Raw genomic sequence first — 22873 nt, forward strand, 5'->3', positions numbered from 1 at the left:
ACACACAAACCGCAGGCTTGCTTCACAATGTCCCTCTCTGCATCTCTTTTATCTCCTCTCTTTCTCTCTGTGTACCTCTCTCGCGCGCACATGCTCTCTCCGGCAGCCAAACTGTTTTATTTGTCTACTGTGTGGTGGGAGGCGGTGGACGACAGGGAGTGTGCCCCACCACACAAACACAGACTCCCATGCACCTGTGGCCTACTGCGCCATGATGTCACCGGGTAAAAATGTGATGTAATCTGCACTTATATGTTTTTCTGTTTTAGGGTAGGATACCTGTTGTCCAACTCTGACGGACACACTTTGGGGGGATGGGGGTAGTGGGTAAGACACAAGGGGAGAGGGAGGTGAAGGTGTCTAACAGGTCCAGTGTACCTCACACTGAGATACACGGCTGACTACAGGTGCGAGTGACTGGGGACCCAAGGAACGCTGCCAACCTTGTGCTGATAACTGTAAACTAGATGCTGCGCTGCATGTAGGTCTTCATTAAATAAATACAAAAACAACGTAAAATATTTTGAGAAAGTATAAAAAAAATGTTTTTATTGTTTATAGGTGGAAACTTATAAAGGCATTTGATTCTCTTAGAATAAATATTAAATGAACAATAAGAGTTGTGCAATAGAAAGTATTCAACAAAAAGGAAAAGGTTGTTTATTGGTCTTGTCCTTGATGTGCTCCGCTTGTCTTCACACAGTGCTGAGGTGAGCACAAGCGGCCTGCTGTGAGCCCTTCAGAGGTCTTTCCTCCGCCATAATCTTAAGCGGTAACAAATGGAACATCTATATAATCATCAAGAGAAAAATTTCAATGCCCCCAGGTGTTGACAGTATTACCCAGGCCTTAGCCTTATTAGTGATAACGTTCCACCCCTCAACCTGATTAGTTATTCTTTAAACAAGAGAAATATTTGGGCTTCTGTGGCGCCGGGCTGAGATGTCTCTTCTCCTGCTGGGGTGGAGGTATGTGGAGTATGCAGGAGGCCAGGCGGCTCTCTCGGGGCAGGGCCCCAGTCTGCTCTGCTGGGAGAATGTGCACACTACGCACCCGCCCAGACCTGGAAGACCAGGAACCAATTAACAGAGCCCTACTCTATGTCTAATTCATAGATTCAACTGACTTTGATGTTGTTGCATTTGCTGGTTCGTTTTGGGTCTCATTTTAATTGAATTAAACCTACTAGAAGATTAAGATGAAATAAATAGATATCTAAATATTATTGAAGTTATTTTAGTTCGACATAAAAATAATATAAAATATCTATAATTTGTTTTGTCAAATTGTCAAAAACATTTGATACATGCATTGGAAATGTGCCAATGACATTCACACACACGCACAAACGTGACAATAATAATGATGGATTGAATTTATATAGGCCTAGCGCTTTTCTAGACACTCAAAGACAGTGAAGGGGAACGTAGTTCATTGTTCACGCATCAGACGTTTTGTAGGGCAATTGAAATGGCATAACTAATGGGCAAGGACCAAATGTTTTTGGCGCAACGTCTCTGGCCATTACGGCAAACAGTAAATCCTGCTACTCGTGCATGTCCGCGTCTACGCGCGCGCGCTTTAAACAATAGGCGTGCAACTGCACAGATCTCCATCTAAAAGCGAGACGGATACACCCATGAGCACCATCCGTGATCGAATCAAGTGTAAATTGTAGATCTAGACCCCCTCAAGAGAATCAGTGTTTGGACTATCCAAGCCCCTCCCATCTGTTCCGCGGAGTGGCGCGGCCAAGATAGGTTTCTGCCGGTGCAGTTGAGACGAGATAGACGCTGTTTGAAAGTTGTCAATGAGAAGAAAAGTTTGAAGGCAAGACTACTAAGAAGGACTAGGAATGGGTTGTGCCCCTAGCAAGGTATGTATGTGAACATGTCTCGTTTTTCGGTTCGGCAGTAGCCTACTGTTGTTTTGAAGTCTCACGCGTTTTGGGGTGCAGATGAAGGAAGTTAATTAGAAAGCGACGAGATTGTTTTCTTTTAGCCGCCTGCCTTTGTCGAGTCGAGGCATGGCCACAAACGTGCGTAAAATGCAATTTGTGCGTTTGTTTTTGTACCATCATGTGATCCTTTGATTTGTGACTATGTTGGGCGTACCTTCTCCATCACGAGTTGTCCAAATAAATGGATTAGGTAAAAAAAAGTTACTTGAGCCTCCCCTACCTCAACATCTGGTTTCAATCGTGCATCCTCTTCACAGTATACAATAATCCCAGGTACATTGATTTAATCGTATGTGTCATTCACTGAGTTTGAAAGTGGGAGTTCTATGACCCCGGGTCGGATCACGGCGAGGGTTAAAGTGGCCGATGGTTGTTTTTAACAAGAAGATCATAACAGAATATATATTGTGAGAACTGTGTAGTTCAGTCAAGAGGAATATCTATTTTTCTAAATTGCTGCTTGTCACTACTTAAGCTTGTTCCTTCATCACATACTATTAAAAGTGTACCATCCTTGAACAGTAAAACATAAGAACTCTCTCATTCGTAATTATTTCCAAAAACGCCAGTTCCCTTTTCACCCAATTTATGCAAGTCGTTCAGGGAATGGTCAATACTGTTGAATCATGTAAATATTATATTTTTCCAGAGAAAGCTTTGGAAATTAGTGTCTAGCAGATTGCCCTTTGTTTCTATCTCTTCAATGAAGAGGCAAACAATCGCCTAGTGTCCTGAAACCAAATTGATTTGGTTCAAGTCCATCATTATCTACATGTGCCAACCAAGCCTGCTCTGTATCTGAGGGCTTGTTGCGCAATATGACAAACCCATGTAGTCATACTATTGTAATTACCGACCAAAATTGTAATGTATTAAAGCATATTGTGTTGAACTGTAGGCCGTTAATCAAGTGTTTATATATTGTGTAAAATATTGATCTCTTATTGACCCTCAGAGTTGTAGGGTAAACGACAGTAGTAGTAGGCCTAGTTCATATAAAAATAAGAATAGGAATTTGAACCCATGACTGCGTAGCTTTTTTGCACACCACTAGGTATATACCTTGGAATCTTCATGACCGTTTAATGTTTTATGAAAACACATGCAAACAAATACAATTTAGAAAGTATATGTTTTATAGTGTTAAATGTAGCAGTCAGGCTTAAAAAAAACATTTGCCTGCCAAACATTCAATCTTCAATCAATCTTGCAGTTAATTGAAGATATCGCCTATCTTAAATTAATGATCTTTAATACACTTATTTCCGAAAAACAACTTGAGAGATGGATGGTTAAAAAGACTCCTAGTAGCTTACTTCCACGCTGCTTTGCCCTGAAGGTTACACAGATTTTGAGAAAGCGGTGTAGTCTGGTACATGGCAGCAACTCATTCGTCTGGGACCGACAAGTTATGGTAACATGTTTGCTAACGTGTTTTAGACGCCAATGGAAATCAATGGCATCAAAGGGAGAATCTGCTGTGCGCTCTAGGAGGAAAAACCCTCATGTGTAGTGGTTTCTCTACAGGAACAATAAAACACAGAATTATTCAACTGTCGATGTAGAAGGCATCTGGGGTGGATCTGGTTCCTTAGAAGACACAGCCTGCTGGACAGATGAGACAGACGCACACGAACAGACTGAGGGAAATGCAGAGTGGGAGACATTAATTTAATTTAACTCAATAAAAAATGTTGTTCAAGTTGTTGTAATGTCTTTGGTATGCTCTTGCAATAGTCTTGTGTTTTTGTCATGCCAATAAAGGAAATCAAATTTTGAAACTTGAATTCATAGTGGGACAGAGAGAAGCCAGGCAGTTAACTCGTAGTGTTGATCACCAAACCAGCTGTTGGCTGGCAGGGCTGGGGTCCCCAACTCAGACAACTGGACAAGTGTTAACCTGGAGGGCCAACAGGAGACGTGACCCAGGGTAGACACTAGAGACAGACACGCCGGGGCCCCAAACAACAACAGAAAAAAGTCCCAGAAAAGAAGTAAACGTATGAGAGGCCTACGTATTTATGGCGACACAGCTTTCTTCTCCAATTGCCATTCAATGACAAATATACGTTTTAGCCTTTCAGTTTTTCTCACGCTCCATCTATTTTGTGTTTTATGGGGGTTTAAGGTTTTACACAGCCGTGCACTAGAAGCTTGTATTCGGCACACCCTTCTTAGGGCGGAGTCGGTTGGGGAGGGGGAGTTGAGGTCTGGTGTAGCTCGGATGATGTCGTTCCCCAGCAGAAAATCGATCTCATTGGGGTTCATTTTAAAGTGGAGGTGGGAGAACTGTTGGGACTCGTTCTAATATTGGAGCCAGTAATCCTCGTTGGGGCTCGCTGTAATGGATCTTATTCATCTTGCGGCAATATTGGTTAGTTTGGTAGGGGGGAACCTACTAGTATCCTTGGGGAAACCATGACAACTCGATCTGAATGCATATTAAATGCTACACAGGAGGGGGGAGGGGAACTGGAATGCAGAACTAAAATGAATGCATTTGTCATGGTGTCCCGTAAGATACACAAAGGTTGACCCACCAAACTAATCAATATGGCCGATGGGTTAACATTAAACAAGGTTTATATCGGAGCCATTCGGCTAACAGTCTGGCCACACAGTTAAGCAAACTTCCTCTGTGTGGTTCCCTGTAATCACTTCATCTCGCGCTATCAGTTGCCATCATCACGTCTGCCAGCCTAGTAGGTTCATGTTGACTCAGATCAATTCGTCTCTTTGGTTGTTGCATCAACCAGTTTGAACTAAACCAGTGAGGCAAATTCTTCTTCTTTTTTTTACCAATGTTCAACTCGTTGGGGAATGAATTCAATTATAATTCCGGGACAGTGGCCGCAATGTTCTAGATCTTTGTGAACGTGTCTCCAAGGCAACAGGAACCGCACAAGAACTGGGTCCTACAAGTAGTTCTAGTATTCTCCCCTGTCCAAGGCCTTGATTATTATAAGGCCATTGCGCCCCTTAGGACATCTTAATGCTCATGCTTTTAATCCTTTACCGTCTCTGTGATCCTTCACAATGGCATAATAAACTGACACGACCACTGCTCTGTTTTTATTTTTTGTATTATTTTTTTGTTTTGTTGTAACTATTGTTTTGGATTCGCTAGCTTGTGTCTCTCTACCATCATGAATGGTCTGGTTGAGGAAACATTTTCGCCCATGAAGTTTGGGTTACGTGGCCTGAGTTAATGAGATGTCTCCCAAATCTGCTTCTCGAGTTAGAAGTGAACCTCAGTCCTTTTATGTGATTAATTTCCGCTCCTCAATGGATGGCATGTGTTGAATGGAGTAGCGGTCGCTCAGTTTGCCAACCATAGTTCATCTTAGTGGCTGGGGAAGGGGCTTCTCCGACTGGTGTGGCGTAAGTTGAGCATAATTACTGATATACACTTAAGGCATTTTGGGTCTTGGTAAAAGGTGAAGACGTTGGGAGCCTACAGTCAAACACGTTCTCAGCCCTTGTTTGTGCAGGATGTTAAATGTTATCTGTCACACTTCAAACGTTTTGTGGTAGGGACACATTCGATGGGGAAGTTGAGCTTGTGTGTTTGTTCACAAATGTTACAAACATGTTCACGCCTGTCAATACGGTACGAGGCTTCAGGCCTCAAGACTTGGGTTTCTGTACGATCAATAATGTTGTCATAGTGGACAAAAGCAATGGAATTGTATTTCGATTATTATAAAAGGTCTTGCGAAACCTGGCGTTGTAAAAGGATTTTCTTATTTCTCACAGGGATTAAATTGAAAGAAATGTTTAATGTTTAGAAAAGTGCCTTTGTGTCAGCCTGTTGGGTGAGAGACCTTTCTAACGGCAAACGGAATAAGACCAACACTGACATACACCTGACTGTAGGGATAACCCATTGTTTGCTCGACATAGAGAAGCACTTCTAGTAGATGGTCCGCTTTGATTACCCTTGTGACTAGATAAGACACAGGATCTCGGAGAGAATGAAGAACCGGGGTGAGAGGGCAGAGAGTATGGAAGACTAGTAAGAGAGACAATTAAAAAAAACGTCTTAAAAAGGATGACACAAAAATTAGAGAGAGATTGAAAGTGAGAGGAGGGCGAGAGGGTCTGATACTATAACACTGGGGGTAGAGCGATGGGTTGGGGATAATGCAAACTAGGGGGGAGAGGAATGATAATGATAACCAGAGAGAGAGCGAGGGAGGTTATGAAAACTAGGCACAGAGGGAGGGGGAAAACAAACAACTAGGTGGAGGAGAGGGGAGGATAATGAGAACTAAGGGGGAGAGATAATGAAAACAGACCCTCTGTTTCTTCCAGTTAGGTTTCCGTGTTCTGAACACATGTCCTGGAACACAACGGCCGTCACATGTTCCACTCATGCCTGCGTTGTCTTCAGTATTTATTGCGTTGCCCTAGTATTTATTGTGTCAGTCACGCTGTGTTTAAATAAAGAAAGATGGTTTAAATAAAGAGTGTGTGTGTGTGTGTGTGTGTGTGTGTGTGTGTGTGTGTGTGTGTGTGTGTGTGTGTGTGTGTGTGTGTGTGTGTGTGTGTGTGTGTGTACGCACACACCAGTCCTTTTGAAAGAATCCAGTACCCGCTGAGTTACGTAACACAACTGGCTTCGTCCTAGGAATGTCAGGACTAATCGGCGGGAGATAGAGGGGGGAAGAGGGAGAGAGCCTGGCTGATCAGTGTCCTGTAACTGTCAACAGATTTATAATCTCCTCACTGTTCCAATTGACCAGTGGACGGCCAGGCCTGTACCAAAGACTTCTTACCTACACTCTTGTACCCATTCTGATGTATGGGAAATGCATTCAAAAGCCATTGTAACATCCATGTTATCTAACCTATAGCCCCGACCCTCTCTGTCCGATATCTTTCCTCTTGTGCTAACACGGGGAATAGAACCAACAACGTCCACTACCTGTTGCATCCTGGAGCTTTAACAAGACCTGCTAATTTAAAGGAGATTAAATGATTGAAATGATTCTTAAAATGTATTTAGATGAAACCAGCTGCTAGAGCATAGTATTGGACCGTACAGCTGGTATCCAATTCACCCTTATTCATGGAGCTTTTATTATTATTGAAATGCGTCTTCCTCTATTCATCGTTCCCCTTTCCTCCCATCAGAAGAAAAGCCGAAGCAAGAAGAGCCATAAGGAGGGAAAGAAATACAACGATGGAGTTAGTGGTACGTAGAGATATGTATGTGTGTGTGTATTTTACGTGTACATTACATATATTTGAGTATTGTGGCTGAAGTTTTTTTTATTATTTTTTATTATTGTTTTTAGCAATCTTTTATATTTAGGTTTCTCCATGGCACATATGATGATTCAGCAATAACAATTAGGTAGACGGGGCCAGGATGGTTAAATGGTTATTCAGCTCCCTACGGTTCTGGGTTCGATCCCCCAATGTCAACAGTCCACCTGTAGGCATTCTTGAGCAAGATAGTTGTATCTATTTAACTTATCGTTTAACTTGCGTTGCACATCTGCTGCAGTCATATTACTCAGTCATGTGACAACATACCATTAAACTGCTTCCTCCCATTTATGAACGTGTACGGTTTAAACGTCATCCTGTGAATGGTGAGCACAGCCCCCAATTATCTGTGTGATTCACCTAGTTGGTGTGTGTGTGTGTGTGTGTGTGTGTGTGTGTGTGTGTGTGTGTGTGTGTGTGTGTGTGTGTGTGTGTGTGTGTGTGTGTGTGTGTGTGTGTGTGTGTGTGTGTGTGTGTGTGTGTGTGTGTGTGAGAGAGCGGGTTAAACATGTCTCCAATCTGTCCAAGTTGAGTTGATTTATAGCGGCCTCTGAGAGCTCTATGGGAACGTACCTCAAGGCTCGCGCTGTAGTCTTTCACTTCCTCTTTTCTCTTCAGGCCTGGCCCCACCTTGAGAAGAGATGACATCATTATCTCAATGTGTCATGTCCTGCCCAGCCTGAGAAAACCTCTGCATGACTAAAAGACTTGGGTGGGAAGGGGGGTCACTGATTAAAGGTGTTCATTAGATGATTATATTGAGGCGCTGTACGGTAGCCCCGGGCTTGGGCCTATCGGTGTCTAGGGGGTTCCTGGTATGTGGCTGCAGAAAGACAGTGTGCAGTGTGTGTACTTTGCACAGTGAAAGCGCCTTGAAGAATGAGCCAGGATTACAGGAACACAGTTTCCACATTTAAACTGTTTTTGCGATGGCACAACCATTGAAACTGAAAAACAAGTAGTATTTTTAAGAATATATTTCATTGTTTCACCAAGCTGCTCTCTTAAAACCGACATCTGTCGAAAATAGGATATGACATCACTTGTACCAATGACCCCAGCGGAAACGAGTGTGTAACATCGCTCGTACCAATGACATCAGTCAAGACCAGGACATGACATCACCCTTGCTCGTTCCATCGCTCTGTACCTAGGGGTACGCGGTGGGACCCTTCGGCCTGAGAGTGTCTACAGCGTGAGGCTGGGTGCAGCTGACCCGCTGACAGGCGTTCTGCTGCTGTACGTTAGCGAGCCTCCTGGAGGTCATTTATTCCCTCCCCCCCCCCCCCCCCCCCCGTCTATAAATGTCCGCTGGCGGCTACAGCTGCTGCCCTGCTCTAGCGGCACGTCCTCTGGTCGGCCGGAGAAAGTGAAGGAGAGACAGAATTCAAACGTCAGGATACACCAGCGCCAAAATGCCTCCCTGGTAATCTGAGAATGTTTTGCGCTGCATCTTGGTAACCTGGATTCGTATCAGTAAATGAGTGCCTCAGAAGTATCATATCATTGAGGCCCCTGGATTTGAGACGGTTTTCCCAACTGGATTGGGATGTCATCTCTCTCACGTACACACACACACACTAACACACACAGAGACAGACAGACCAAGTCACAAACCCATTCAAATTTGCCTCATAGATCATGCAAAAGCCCTATATCAAACTTGCTTCAAATTTGGTTGTCGTTTTTGTGTGCAAACACTGTGGTGCAAGATCAGCCCAACACACAGAGAGAGAGAGAGTGTGTGACTGTTTGTGGGTGTGCGTGTGTGTGTGTGTGTACGTGTTTTGTGTGTGTGTGTGTGAGTGTCAACACTACATAAAGAGACCCTGAGGTTGGTAGAAAGGTTTAATGGTAAGCTCTCAGCAGGAAACGTGTGTCTTCTTGTCGGCTGTGTGTTGTGTACTGCAGACGTTCACCGTTGGGTGTTTTCAGTGGAGCATCGGTAAATTGTTAATGAGGAAGTGAAGGGAGAGAAAGGGGAAGATAACAAGGAAATACAAGAATAAAAGATGATGTTTCAGCCTCTTTATTGCCGTTGTGTTTGGGGTGGCTAAAAATAAGTGTTCTGTTGGTTCTGAGGCCCATGTAATCAGGAGAGAAAATCTATTTGTACAGTCCTAAAATCAGTAAAATTATCTTTTAGGAAAAAGTTACTATAATAAATAATATACTGTATCAGTCGCCGATAGTCAAAGCAGTTTCAGCTTTAATGGCATAAAGTCGCATGACCCTTTGTATATCTACAACGGCACTCTTTTGACCTCGAAACTAACTAGGTCTGTGTAATATTGAAAGTATTGGCCCATATATGTGTTTGTGTTAAGGGTCTGACTGTGGTCTCGTCCTTGATAACAGGTAAGGTCGCGTCGGACAACGCGGACGACGTGTGTGTCCAGAAGCAGCTGGAGCGCTTCGAGTGGCAGCTGAGGATTCTGAAGCAAGTGCTCTCAGCCAATGGGGCGCAGGAGAGGGCGGAGCTCCTCAAAGACCACTCCCACGATGAGCTGTTCGCGATCATCCAGAACTTCACGGAAAAGGTGAGGAGGGAGTGAGGGGTCAGATGGGGAGTTGACGGCGGGGGAGATGGGGGAGAGACAGCGGGAGGGAGAAAGAGGGAGGGAGGGAGAGAAGAGGGGAGAGAGTGTGCGGGACCGGACCATATGTTCTCAAGTTCAAGTTTTTCCTTTTTTTATTTTTTTTACTTTTAAGCAACTCATAGCATGAAATCATCATTTTTACAGCAATCTATTCTCATGAATTATGAAATAAAGCGCATGAAAGACACTGAGTGTGCATTGGTTGGGCACACATTGGTTGGGCACACATGAAGTGAGCACCAGCGGTTAGTAGTTGCATTAGCTAATCCTAAAAGGACTGCATTTACCAGTCCTCACCATGGGTACGGCATGTAGTGGTAATATCAAATGAGAAAGCTGTGCAGTAAAGGCCTTCCATGTCACATGACCCGCGCCCCATACCGACGCCCCGTAACCCTCCCAGCCGCTCATGGGAGACGAAGGGGTTTGCTTCGAGTCCCCGGACGTGCCTCTTCGTGTCCTTTGCGGTTCAACAGGCTGACCAGAGAGTACGTCTCTGCTGGGCATGACGTCAGGCCTTCTGCAGCTGTTAAAAGTAATAAACGACTCACGCTTTTCCATTACGTGTGTGTGTGTGTGTGTGTGTGTGTGTGTGTGTGTGTGTGTGTGTGTGTGCGTGTGCGCGCGCGGCCCCTAAACCTTGTGTAGAATACATCGATGATGCTGTGCAGCAGTAGCCTCATAGCCCCAAAGTGACCTGATGGGGGGGCTAGAAATTGGGTGAAACATTGCCCGTCCTCCTGGTTTAAAAATGTGCATGCTCTATACTTCCACTAGCTAGCTCATCTATAAAGATGCAATTCTAGGTTGAGATGTCCTACAACAACAAATGACATCCTCCCATCTGAAGTCTCTTATTTGGTTCTGAGGCCTGACTGGTCCGGTTGCTTCTAATGCTTGGTGAAGTGTTCTGGTAAACCCAGCCTGTTGTGCTGTTTATGGCCATGACCGTCAGATGAGACCCTGTTTTGTTGTGTTTTTAATCCATCGCGTGGATCTAGGAGCTGCTCCCTGAATAGCAGCTCAGTTGAGGGGAGAGGACAGGGCTTGTGTTTGTCGAGACCATACGAGGGCAGACCGCGGGCAAACGGGATTTATGCAATCAGGCTAGTCTTCACCAGAGTACATAAGACTCCGTCCTTCGGGGGGAATCTGAGATCAATGTTTGTTTGCGGTTCTTCTGCGTCATGGCAACCCGTCTTGTGGGGAGATCTCATCCGGGCGTGGAACCTGTTTGTTTGCAACCGCTCTCGGGGTGACGAGCCACAACATTGCTCTTTTTTATGAAAGTTGTGAAACACTGGGGGAACATCGACGGGTTGAACCCCAATCGAGGTCAGGGACAGATGGCTTGATTTGAGGAGGGTGGCTGAGGGGGGGGGGTTGATTGTACTGTAAAGCTGACCCACGAACCCTTTCTCTCCCCGTCAGGTCTGCACAGAAACCACCGCCGACCTGAGCGCTGTCCACGATCAGAGGAGCAAGCGGCGGACGGAGGAGCACGAGAGGGCGGTGGAAGGTAAAGAACGTTCCCTGGAGCTCCCCGCGGTGAAGGACCTTGAAGATGAACTCTGGTCTCCGAAGAGAATCTGCTTCCAGGCGGCAACTCCTCCTTTACCCTTTAAAGGCTGGATGTGTTTTTGTGGGAAAAGAATTAGGCCCCGTTTACACAAAGGGAAAACGCAGATATTTCGACACGGTCTGGCATCTCATTTACATGAAAACACAGTTTTTATCACAGAAAAGGATTAATTCTAAAAAAACTCTGGCCAAAGTGGAGATTTCGGATAACACCGGTTATGTGTTGTCGTGTCAACTGGGTTTTAGGTTTTCAAGCGTCACATTATGCGCCAGAAAACATTTGTTTCTCTAAATACCCTGCTATAGATGAAGTAGCATGTGTGTGTGTGTGTGTGTGTGTGTGTGTGTGTGTGTGTGTGTGTGTGTGTGTGTGTGTGTGTGTGTGTGTGTGTGTGTGTGTGTGTGTGTGTGTGTGTGTGTGTGTGTGTGTGTGTGCACATGCTCACTGTGTGTTGTTCCTGCAGAGCTGCAGAGGCAGCAGCAGCAGGAGCAGAACGACCTCACAGAGAGCTTCCAGGCAGCAGAGACCCTCCTGAAGGTAAGTCGGTTGATCCTCCCTGGCGGCTCCTGCACCGCGTATTAAAGTGGCGCTGTGTACGAGTCGCGCCTCCGTCGCTTGCTTGCATTTACTTTTCTGAAAAATTTAAATCTGCAATCTTGAAGGCTGGTGTTCTCCACCCTCTGGCCAAACAACCGCTGCTTGGTGACTGGGACTGACTGACTGGTAGCCTCTTACGATCTTTCCAGTGAATGATACCACTGACAACCAGTTTTGAAAATATGTATACAATAAATGTTGTAAATGGTCCAGTATTGAGCGAGGGCGCTTGAGCCATTGGGACAGCTCACTCGGACGGTCATTGAAGCCTCTGACAATATTGTGGAAAGGAATTTGATCTGTAAAGATCAATACAACTTTTTTCCTTATCTTTCGTTTGATCAGGTCTGTTTTTATTTGTTATTTAAGCAGCTCAAGCTGGGAAAAAATACCAAAATTGTTGGGCCGATTCGTCAAACCATTCGGACCCAACATTCAGAAAAATATTCACTAAGAGATTATTACTTTAAAGAGTATATGTATATAATATACATTTATCAGGCATTCTTACACATTGTCAGTTTAAGCAATGCTGGGGTTGTCTCTGGAAAGCCCCTGGCTAGAGTCAATGCTGTTCCCCGGGAGTATCTCTGGTTCCATGTGTGCGTGGTGCTGACTGCAGGGCCAGGTGGAGACGCTGACGGCAGACCTCCAGGTGTACAACCAGCTGAAGAAGAGGGTCCAGGCGTCCACCTTTAAGAAGGACCTACTGCGCAATATACAGGTAACCCTCCCTGTCTGTTCACCCCTCCCCACACCTTATGTGTAAGGGTATTATCACGTTAGGCTTCTGATATAGACATCCTGTTAAATCTTTCAAAATGTATATAATATGTGGTACCCACTGATAAATCTGTTATGGTTTTTTTTAAGTAACCATCATTATTCACCCTCTATTTATGACTTTCTACCACTATCTATCTATATGTCTCTCTATCTCTTTCTACCTCCTATAAACTCAGTAGTTTCTTCTTTCTCTCCCCATTAGGCCCATGGCAGCCCAGGGGCATTCTGGGAGTCGGAGCAGGAGTCCCTCCTCTTTGTCATCGAGATGAAGAGTGAGCGTGTAGAGGAGCAGTGCAAGAAGCTTTACCAGCTGCAGACTTTGGTAGGATCACTGGAATGTGTGTGTGTGTGTGTGTGTGTGTGTGTGTGTGTGTGTGTGTGTGTGTGTGTGTGTGTGTGTGTGTGTGTGTGTGTGTGTGTGTGTGTGTGTGTGTGTGTGTGTGTGTGTGTGTGTGTGTGTGTGTGTGTGTGTGTGTGTGTGTGTGTTCACTTCAGGAATTACTTACATGGATTCACCCATGGATATGGGTTATTTACAACTTATTTGTCTATCAGATGTTCAATCTTCCATAATATGAGTTATTTTGTCAAAGGAACCCTATTTTACCAACAGGTTTGATGTTGAAAAGTCACCAAAAGAAAACTGACCCTAGAATAACTATAACCGTGGGAGTGTCTGCCCAGATGTATGCTGGATAGATCCAACTCCACGGTCACCTCCCCTAGGTGGACCGTACCAACCTGGTGTAACTGGGGGTGTGTACATGTGTTCCTACAGGCAGAGAAGAACCTGTCGCTGGAGGAGCAGATCATCCACGCCCTGCAGCAGAACGAGGATCTGCGCGTCCGAATGGACAACTACCAGAGCCTCATCCAGTATGTACCGGCCCGGCCACACTGGGGACCACACCATAGTACAGAAGAGCGATAAGCTGAGACCATGCAAATTTAATTGAAATATGGATTGTAAACTGCAATTGGTCTGGAACGTGGTACTTCAAAGGGACGTCACCAACGCGCTCAGACCAAAATGCCTCAGGACGCAATTGGATATGGTTACCAATCATAACAATGAATCGGGCGACGTAGCACTAAGCAACAAAAAAAATACATCTTTCTTCTCAACAAAAGCTTTAAGTTCAGTCGTTGGTCATTCTTTTAATGGAAATATACTGTCCAGATTGTTAAATAGCGTCTTGATAGCAAAATCAACAGCGGCAGCCTTGATTGTTGCTGTTAGGAAATGGCACTACTGTGCTCCTCTGCACGTCATCGTACTTACCTCAGCTCATATTAGATAACGGGTTGTGATTGGTCGCTGTACCTCGTACCGGCAGAAATGTTGGTTACCAGGTTACAATATAACAGGGTTCATGGCTACCAAAGACAAAACATTATCAAAGATAATGGCATAGTCTTATGGCATAGTCTTGCTATGTAGCTTGGAGAACTGCAACTGGAAACTACATTAGAGAACATCATTCTGTATGCTAACGAGATGTCTCTGGGATTATGGGTGCCGTGCGGAATATAAATATTATGATGGCTCTGATGGTTGTGGGGTTTAGGGCGTAGAAACCCACCGGTCATTACATGACCTCGGGTCATGTTTTGAACAGCAAACCAAAGTAGTTTCATAAATAACCTAACCGGTTTAATTTTATTATTATAATCCAATTGATGAAAGCTAATTATCGCTAGCTTTTCTTTTCATGCTAACCTAAAGGCATGTTTAATGAATATGAGGACTGATTTGTATTCATAAGTGCATGCTGCATGATGGTGCTTACGACAGTGTGTTGTTCCAGTTTAAGGCCAACCTGACTAATCACATTTTCAGCTCAGCAGGCCTGTTGCTTCAAAACAGTGATTCATATTACGATGGTAAATGTGAAAGAACCAGCAAGTAGTGTTATATATTTCTGATATTCTTTTGGCATTTTCTTAGACTTCAATTTGAATTTGGGGAAAAATTCTGATGCCCACTTAAAGTTTATCTTGCCGTGCCAATTATTTGGGTCGCAATCCCTCCAAGTTGACGTTATCTCATAGCTTTGTTATTTCCTTAATTGTCCACTCCAATTACTAGCTAACTGAGTAAGCTTTAGATACTGCCATCTCTCCCAGGCCTGAAAGCATTAATCTGACATCCTTACATAGCTCACTGCTGCCCCCTACTGGAGTGTTACATTTTATTTTTTCTGAAAGTTGAATACTTTCATAAAACATCAAGAATATGAATTATGTTATAAGCAACAGATGTGTGTGAGTTCTTCAGATTTAAAAGGATTGAAATCCAGAGTGGGACTTCAGATACTGCATGGTTTCATAAAGGCCACTAGGCGGCAGTGTTTACTATTATAATTATCTTTTATTATCCCCAGATGAGAAATGTGGTTGTCAAAGCAGAACTACAGGAGGGTAGTTATGATTAAAAACAATGTAAACAGTGCAAAAGTGTAACATTTAAATACACCTATAGACAAAATACACAATGAGAAGTACAAATAACTGGCAGAATGTTAAAGATCCCATGGCATGCTACTTTATGAATGCTTTTAAATAGCTGTTAGTGGGCCCCTAATACAGTACTTGAAGACAAATTCAGCCTTGGTGCAGAATTACAGCCGCTACGAGCCAGTCCCACAATGAGCTTTCCACAAATGTGCCGTTTTTTAGTGGAGGGTCAAGGAGGAGGCTGGGGATGTGGCCCTGAGCAGCTCGCGGCCACGGTACCATGCGCTCTGTTTACAGTGGATGTATCCCAATGACGAGGCACACACAGCCTTTGGCCGTGTTCTGTCAATATTCTAGAACATTCTGGATGCTCCGGCGGGAGTCCTGGAGCTCTATATCTAAATAATATCATATTATACAAAGATATCTATATCATTATAATATATACTATCACGGCCAAAAGCTGTGTGCGCCTCCAGACGAAATATGAAGAATCTCAAACCACTGCGTCTGTTCTCCAACGTCTCTGGTTCTTCCACTTCCACATCAATCTGAAGTAGACTGAACCGCGACATGGAGGAGAAAGGGATTGTTGACCGCGATTGTCTACCGCCGCAGCCCCGCTGCCAAAGCACCACTGCTATTTCTAGCTACCTGGGGGCCAAAGGCAGGCTAGGGGAACTCATATTAATGTTAAAACCTCATGAAGTGACATTTTCATGCCATGGGACCTTGAACGTAAGCGTGGGCTGATTTTACGTCCTAGAGTCTCAGTTTCCTCAGTTTGGGTTAGGGTTTATCTGACTGCGATGCTTCAAACCTGACCAATGTGTGTCGTTCTTCTCCTGCCTCGCCCAGGCAACTGTCGAAGGAGCAGAATGAGCTGAAGGGGGCGCTGGAGAGGCAGACGGGGGTCAACCAAAAGCTGTCTCAGGAGAAGGAACAGCTGGTGTTCCGGCTGCGCCACCGAGACACCTGTCCCAGCATGCACCTGCCCGTCATGCTGGCCGAGGTGGCGCCCTGAACGTGAACGGGAAGCCCCTCCTGGAAATGAGGCCGGGGAAACACCGCCCCCTGGAGTCCCAGCCATACTCCGGAGACAAAACTTCTGCAGAACCTTCTGGAACCTACCGACCGTCTCCAGCCATGGTGCCGCTCCCTTCTTCCCCCCCCCCACCCACAACCCCCCTGGGTACCATGTCTCCAGGGGCGCCGGTGTACGGAAACCTTTACTGCTACAGTCCCTTCTTCCTTAGACACTCCCTGAGTCGACACAGATAGTGTTTGGAGGACTTCCGGGGAGCGATCGGCGAACCGTTTCACAACCGTGGTTGAGCCACAGTCCACTAGGAGTACGCTGGGGGTCTACTGAGGCCTTTTAACTCTCTGGAATTTCTCAGTGGATTGAAAACACAGTGGACGGTTATTTTAATGTCCGATGTTTATGGCCTCATATCACTGTCAAAAATCGCAAAAATGACTTTGAGTCTTCCGTTCTTTGGCAGTGTTATGCTGTCACAGACGTCGTTGAAGGACCGGTTCGAGCGGCCTTCTGTTTCCCGGCAGTCCTTCTACGTTACGCCACACAAGGCCTTTGTTTATACTGCTGCAGTCCGTGCTCTTCCAATCCACGCTCTCATGGAGAAGTACTCAATGCAACGCTGTCTTGACAGATGGAGAGTTCAACGGTGGTCTTTCTAGGGTTACTAGGTCAAATTTTCAGCCTTTTAAGTATTCCAAACTTGGCCTGGTAAACGGTGCCTTGATACATGAGGGGGTACGCCGTTGTTGGGGGGGATTACAGGCCTGTTGTGGTTCAGCGCGCGCGATCTGTGAACACGGGACAACCTAACAGGGACAGATGTGGCCCGACCGATTCAAACCAGAGACCACCGGGAGTTCCAAGTCGTTGAGCAACAGGATGATGCCAAATGTGTTTTGTTGAGCCTATTTTTGTAAGGTTTAATCCTATGGTGTTTTATTTTGTCCGTTATTGTGTCTGTTAAGAAGGACATAACAATTGACCTGCGTGTGCCCATGTTCTGCATACTCAGTCGCATAGTCAGGTGTTTTGCAACTGCATTACTTTGTGTCAAGTGAAAATGTTTTACAAAAGAGAGAAGCTGTGAATGTAAACCGTTTCCTATTGTACCATTTCAGATCAGGACAGTTATTTTTTTCTTTTTGTGACATAAATACTTTATTAATCCAGAAGGAAATTGTGGTTGCAAACAAGCCCACGTCTGCCTGTGTTTTAGCATTTACTCTCCTCATGCACTAGCACTTTTACCAGTATTTCAGTCACGTCATGTGCAAAAGAGATTTCTACTTGTTGTAACATTTTGAAATGTCCTTGTCTCTGAAAATACAAAACAAAATAAAACTTTTAATTTGATTTTGACATCGCATTTGCCACAGTTGCATGTGTGTGTTTTCAACTGCCATATAGAACAGGTTCAGCAAGAAGATGCCTATTTTTAGGAATGAACGACCATTGTTGAAGACAGTGTAAATACATCCAACAGAAACGGACAGGAACCCACCACTGCTTCAGTTGTAACAAATTAGTTTTGCAGTATTTTTTTTTCTTCTGATCATTTTAAAAGTTAGGTTGAAATTTGCTACATTTTCTCCATCTATGGTTAAAGCAAATCATTGATAGGTGAATGGACAGAAAGGCTCACATTTACATATAATGTTTGAGTGCAATGTTTGAGATTGTAAGTATATTTGATATGTAGTCAGGGTAAGTATCTGGGGAGAAAGCGTCGCTAGTTTAGCCTCTTTTTAGAGTTGAACACGGGTTTAAACTCGTCGGTGACGCAAGAAGTCACGTGACGTCTTAAACTCCATTGCTGTGTCATATGTACTTGTGGTTTAACCTGCAGCTGCGTTTTACCTTGATCTCAATTGCTGTGTCTTCAGAGAAATTCACATCAGACACTAGAGGGCGTATTTTGTGCGTGTTAGTCTAATCTCGCAAGTTACTGACGTGGTTTTAGAGGAGACTAAACCAGTTTGCAGGATGAAACAAGGCTCCATCATAACCAACACACACACATAATTAGTTTTATGAATAATAGGTATGATACATTTACACTTATTACACCAGGTAGGCCTTCAGTCCAATACAGGCTACAATATAGGAGTTGCTTAAAGTGCCCAACTAAAACTCTACAAAGAACAGATTATTTGTATGTAAAAAAAAAAAATGAACGCACAGAGGATCGTACCATTCAACGAAGCATAAAAAGGTCAATGCTTAACTAAAATGGTCCTAACTCTCCTTCTCCGAGAATTGAAAGGCGTGACATTATCCTAATTACTCACATAGGCATATTAGGTAACTAATTAAGTAATCACGTTTGCATACACACACCAAGAGAAAACAATGACAAGTAATTGATTGACGTAGGTGAGGGCAGATTCCAGACTCAGATTTCCAAAAAAAGTAGCCTAGACTATTTCATAATAAATGTCAACATTATTAGCGTTTTTATTATATTAAAGTGCATTTTACATTCCCATTAAGTTTTTGTTGGTAATTATAGCACAAAATGCATCCACCATGAAGTTAAGACTGCATCTGCTCTGGGGTATACCAGAAATCAGAGTACTTCCGGTTTCCAAGCAGTTTAAACCGAGTCAGCTAGGAATCAACTGATCCTGTACGAGTCGTTACACAGCAATGACGTTCAACCTCGTGCGCAGCTGCGTGTTAAACTCCGAAACCTCAGTTTTAAGGAATACGGTTTTAAAGCGCAGCACAACTAGCGCAATGCTAACTGACAGAGCAATCGGCCCAAGGGGTAACACTGTGGTTTTTTATTGGTCGTCATGAAAAAAAACATAAGGGGTAACACTGTCTTTTTTCATTGGTCGACTCGTCATGAAAAAAAACATAAGGGGTAACTCTGTCGTTTTTTATCGGCCGTCATGAAATAAACATAAGGGGTAACACTGTCGTTTTTATCAAATGAAACATAAGGGGTAACATTGTCGTTTTTTATCGGTCGTCATGAAAAAAACATAAGGGGTAACACTGTTGATATTTATCAATTAAAACATAGGGGGTAACAATGTCGTTTTTATCAATTAAAACATAAGGGGTGACACTGTCGTTTTTCCTTGGTCGTCATGAAAAAAACCATAAGGGGTAACACTGTTGTTTTTTATTGGTCGTCATGAAAAAAAACATAAGGGGTAACACTGTTGTTTTTCTTTGGTCGTCGTGAAAAAATACATAAGGGGTAACACTGTCTTTTTTCATTGGTCGTCATGAAAAAAAACATAAGGGGTAACTGTCGTTTTTTATCGGCCGTCATGAAATAAACATAAGGGGTAACACTGTCGATATTTATCAAATAAAACATAGGGGGTAACACCGTTGTTTTTCTTTGGTCGTCATGAAAAAAAACATAAGGGGTAACACTGTTGTTTTTTATTGGTCGTCATAAAAAAAACATAAGGGGTAACACTGTCGTTTTTTATTGGTTGTCATGAAAAAAAACATAAGGGGTAACTCTGTCATTTTTTATCGGCCATCATAAAAAAAACATAAGGGGTAACACTGTCGTTTTTTATTGGTTGTCATGAAAATAAACATAAGGGAAATAATAGAAATGCACACATACATTTTAATGTCATGTATATCGTCTATATTAATGATTGATTATTGTATGTTGTCATCGCCTCAGTGGTGCAGTGGAGTGCACTCTGCCTAAACCCCTGGAGACCGGGGTTCAAGACCGGTTGATATCTTCTGTTGGAATGTCGATATTTATCAAATAAAACATAGGGGGTAACACTGTTGTATTTCTTTGGTCGTCATGAAAAAAAACATAAGGTCGTCATGAAAAAAAAACATAAGGGGTAACACTGTCGTTTTTTATTGGTTGTCATGAAAATAAACATAAGGGAAATAATTGAAATGCACACATACATTTTAATGTCATGTATATCGTCTTTATTAGTGATTGATTATTGTGTATTGTCATCGCCTCCGTGGTGCAGTGGAGTGTACTCTGACTAAACCCCTGGTGACCGGGGTTCAAGTCCGGTTGATGTCTTCTGTTGGAATGTCGATATTTATCAAATAAAACATAGGGGGTAACACTGTTGTATTCCTTGGTCGTCATGAAAAAAACCATAAGGTCGTCATGAAATAAAACCTAAGGGGTAACAATGTTGTTTTTTATTGGTCGTCATGAAAAAAAACATAAGGGGTAACACTGTTGTTTTTTTTTGTCGTCATGAAAAAAAACATAAGGGGTAACACTGTTGTTTTTTATTGGTCGTCATGAAAAAAAACATAAGGGGTAACACTGTTGTTTTTTTTTGTCGTCATGAAAAAAAACACAAGGGGTAACACTGTCGTTTTCTTTGGTCGTCATGAAAAAAAACATAAGGGGTAACACTGTTGTTTTTTATTGGTCGTCATGAAAAAAAACATAAGGGGTAACACTGTTGTTTTTTTTTGGTTGTCATGAAAAAAAACATAAGGGGTAACACTGTTGTATTTCTTTGGTCGTCATGAAAAAAAACATAAGGTCGTCATGAAAAAAAACCTAAGGGGTAACACTGTTGTTTTTTATTGGTCGTCATGAAAAAAAACATAAGGGGTAACACTGTTGTTGTTTTTTGTCGTCATGAAAAAAAACATAAGGGGTAACACTGTTGTTTTCTTTGGTCGTCATGAAAAAAAACATAAGGGGTAACACTGTTGTTTTTTATTGGTCGTCATGAAAAAAAACATAAGGGGTAACACTGTTGTTTTTTTTTGGTCGTCATGAAAAAAAACATAAGGGGTAACACTGTCGTTTTCTTTGGTCGTCATGAAAAAAAACATAAGGGGTAACACTGTTGTTTTTTATTGGTCGTCATGAAAAAAAACATAAGGGCTAACACTGTTGTTTTTTTTTGTCGTCATGAAAAAAAACATAAGGGGTAACACTGTCGTTTTCTTTGGTCGTCATGAAAAAAAACATAAGGGGTAACACTGTTGTTTTTTATTGGTCGTCATGAAAAAAAACATAAGGGGTAACACTGTTGTTTTTTTTTGGTCGTCATGAAAAAAAACATAAGGGGTAACACTGTCGTTTTCTTTGGTCGTCATGAAAAAAAACATAAGGGGTAACACTGTTGTTTTTTATTGGTCGTCATAAAAAAAACATAAGGGGTAACACTGTCGTTTTTTATTGGTTGTCATGAAAAAAAACATAAGGGGTAACTCTGTCATTTTTTATCGGCCATCATAAAAAAAACATAAGGGGTAACACTGTCGTTTTTTATTGGTTGTCATGAAAATAAACATAAGGGAAATAATAGAAATGCACACATACATTTTAATGTCATGTATATCGTCTATATTAATGATTGATTATTGTATGTTGTCATCGCCTCAGTGGTGCAGTGGAGTGCACTCTGCCTAAACCCCTGGAGACCGGGGTTCAAGACCGGTTGATATCATCTGTTGGAATGTCGATATATATCAAATAAAACATAGGGGGTAACACTGTTGTATTTCTTTGGTCGTCATGAAAAAAAACATAAGGTCGTCATGAAAAAAAAACATAAGGGGTAACACTGTCGTTTTTTATTGGTTGTCATGAAAATAAACATAAGGGAAATAATTGAAATGCACACATACATTTTAATGTCATGTATATCGTCTTTATTAGTGATTGATTATTGTGTATTGTCATCGCCTCCGTGGTGCAGTGGAGTGTACTCTGACTAAACCCCTGGTGACCGGGGTTCAAGTCCGGTTGATGTCTTCTGTTGGAATGTCGATATTTATCAAATAAAACATAGGGGGTAACACTGTTGTATTCCTTGGTCGTCATGAAAAAAACCATAAGGTCGTCATGAAATAAAACCTAAGGGGTAACAATGTTGTTGTTTTTTGTCGTCATGAAAAAAAACATAAGGGGTAACACTGTTGTTTTTTATTGGTCGTCATGAAAAAAAACATAAGGGGTAACACTGTTGTTTTTTTTTGTCGTCATGAAAAAAAACACAAGGGGTAACACTGTCGTTTTCTTTGGTCGTCATGAAAAAAAACATAAGGGGTAACACTGTTGTTTTTTATTGGTCGTCATGAAAAAAAACATAAGGGGTAACACTGTTGTTTTTTTTTGGTTGTCATGAAAAAAAACATAAGGGGTAACACTGTTGTATTTCTTTGGTCGTCATGAAAAAAAACATAAGGTCGTCATGAAAAAAAACCTAAGGGGTAACACTGTTGTTTTTTATTGATCGTCATGAAAAAAAACATAAGGGGTAACACTGTTGTTGTTTTTTGTCGTCATGAAAAAAAACATAAGGGGTAACACTGTTGTTTTCTTTGGTCGTCATGAAAAAAAACATAAGGGGTAACACTGTTGTTTTTTATTGGTCGTCATGAAAAAAAACATAAGGGGTAACACTGTTGTTTTTTTTTGGTCGTCATGAAAAAAAACATAAGGGGTAACACTGTCGTTTTCTTTGGTCGTCATGAAAAAAAACATAAGGGGTAACACTGTTGTTTTTTATTGGTCGTCATGAAAAAAAACATAAGGGCTAACACTGTTGTTTTTTTTTGTCGTCATGAAAAAAAACATAAGGGGTAACACTGTC

At 42.7% G+C, this 22873-nt stretch overlaps 1 protein-coding gene across 1 annotated transcript; it reads left to right on the top strand.

Annotated features, from left to right (window-relative positions):
* Window positions 1-1240: 1240 nt before the first annotated feature.
* On the top strand, window positions 1241-19064 carry ccdc69 (coiled-coil domain containing 69). Its single transcript, XM_056600464.1, has 9 exons — window positions 1241-1876; window positions 7097-7157; window positions 9593-9774; window positions 11266-11353; window positions 11880-11953; window positions 12636-12737; window positions 13002-13121; window positions 13578-13675; window positions 16115-19064. Exons 1-9 carry the CDS (start codon window positions 1856-1858, stop codon window positions 16278-16280), a joined length of 912 nt encoding a protein of 303 aa, XP_056456439.1. The 5' UTR covers window positions 1241-1855; the 3' UTR covers window positions 16281-19064.
* Window positions 19065-22873: the final 3809 nt, after the last annotated feature.

Source organism: Gadus chalcogrammus, chromosome 10 (genome assembly GCF_026213295.1).
Source record: "Gadus chalcogrammus isolate NIFS_2021 chromosome 10, NIFS_Gcha_1.0, whole genome shotgun sequence".
Lineage (NCBI taxonomy): Eukaryota > Metazoa > Chordata > Actinopteri > Gadiformes > Gadidae > Gadus > Gadus chalcogrammus.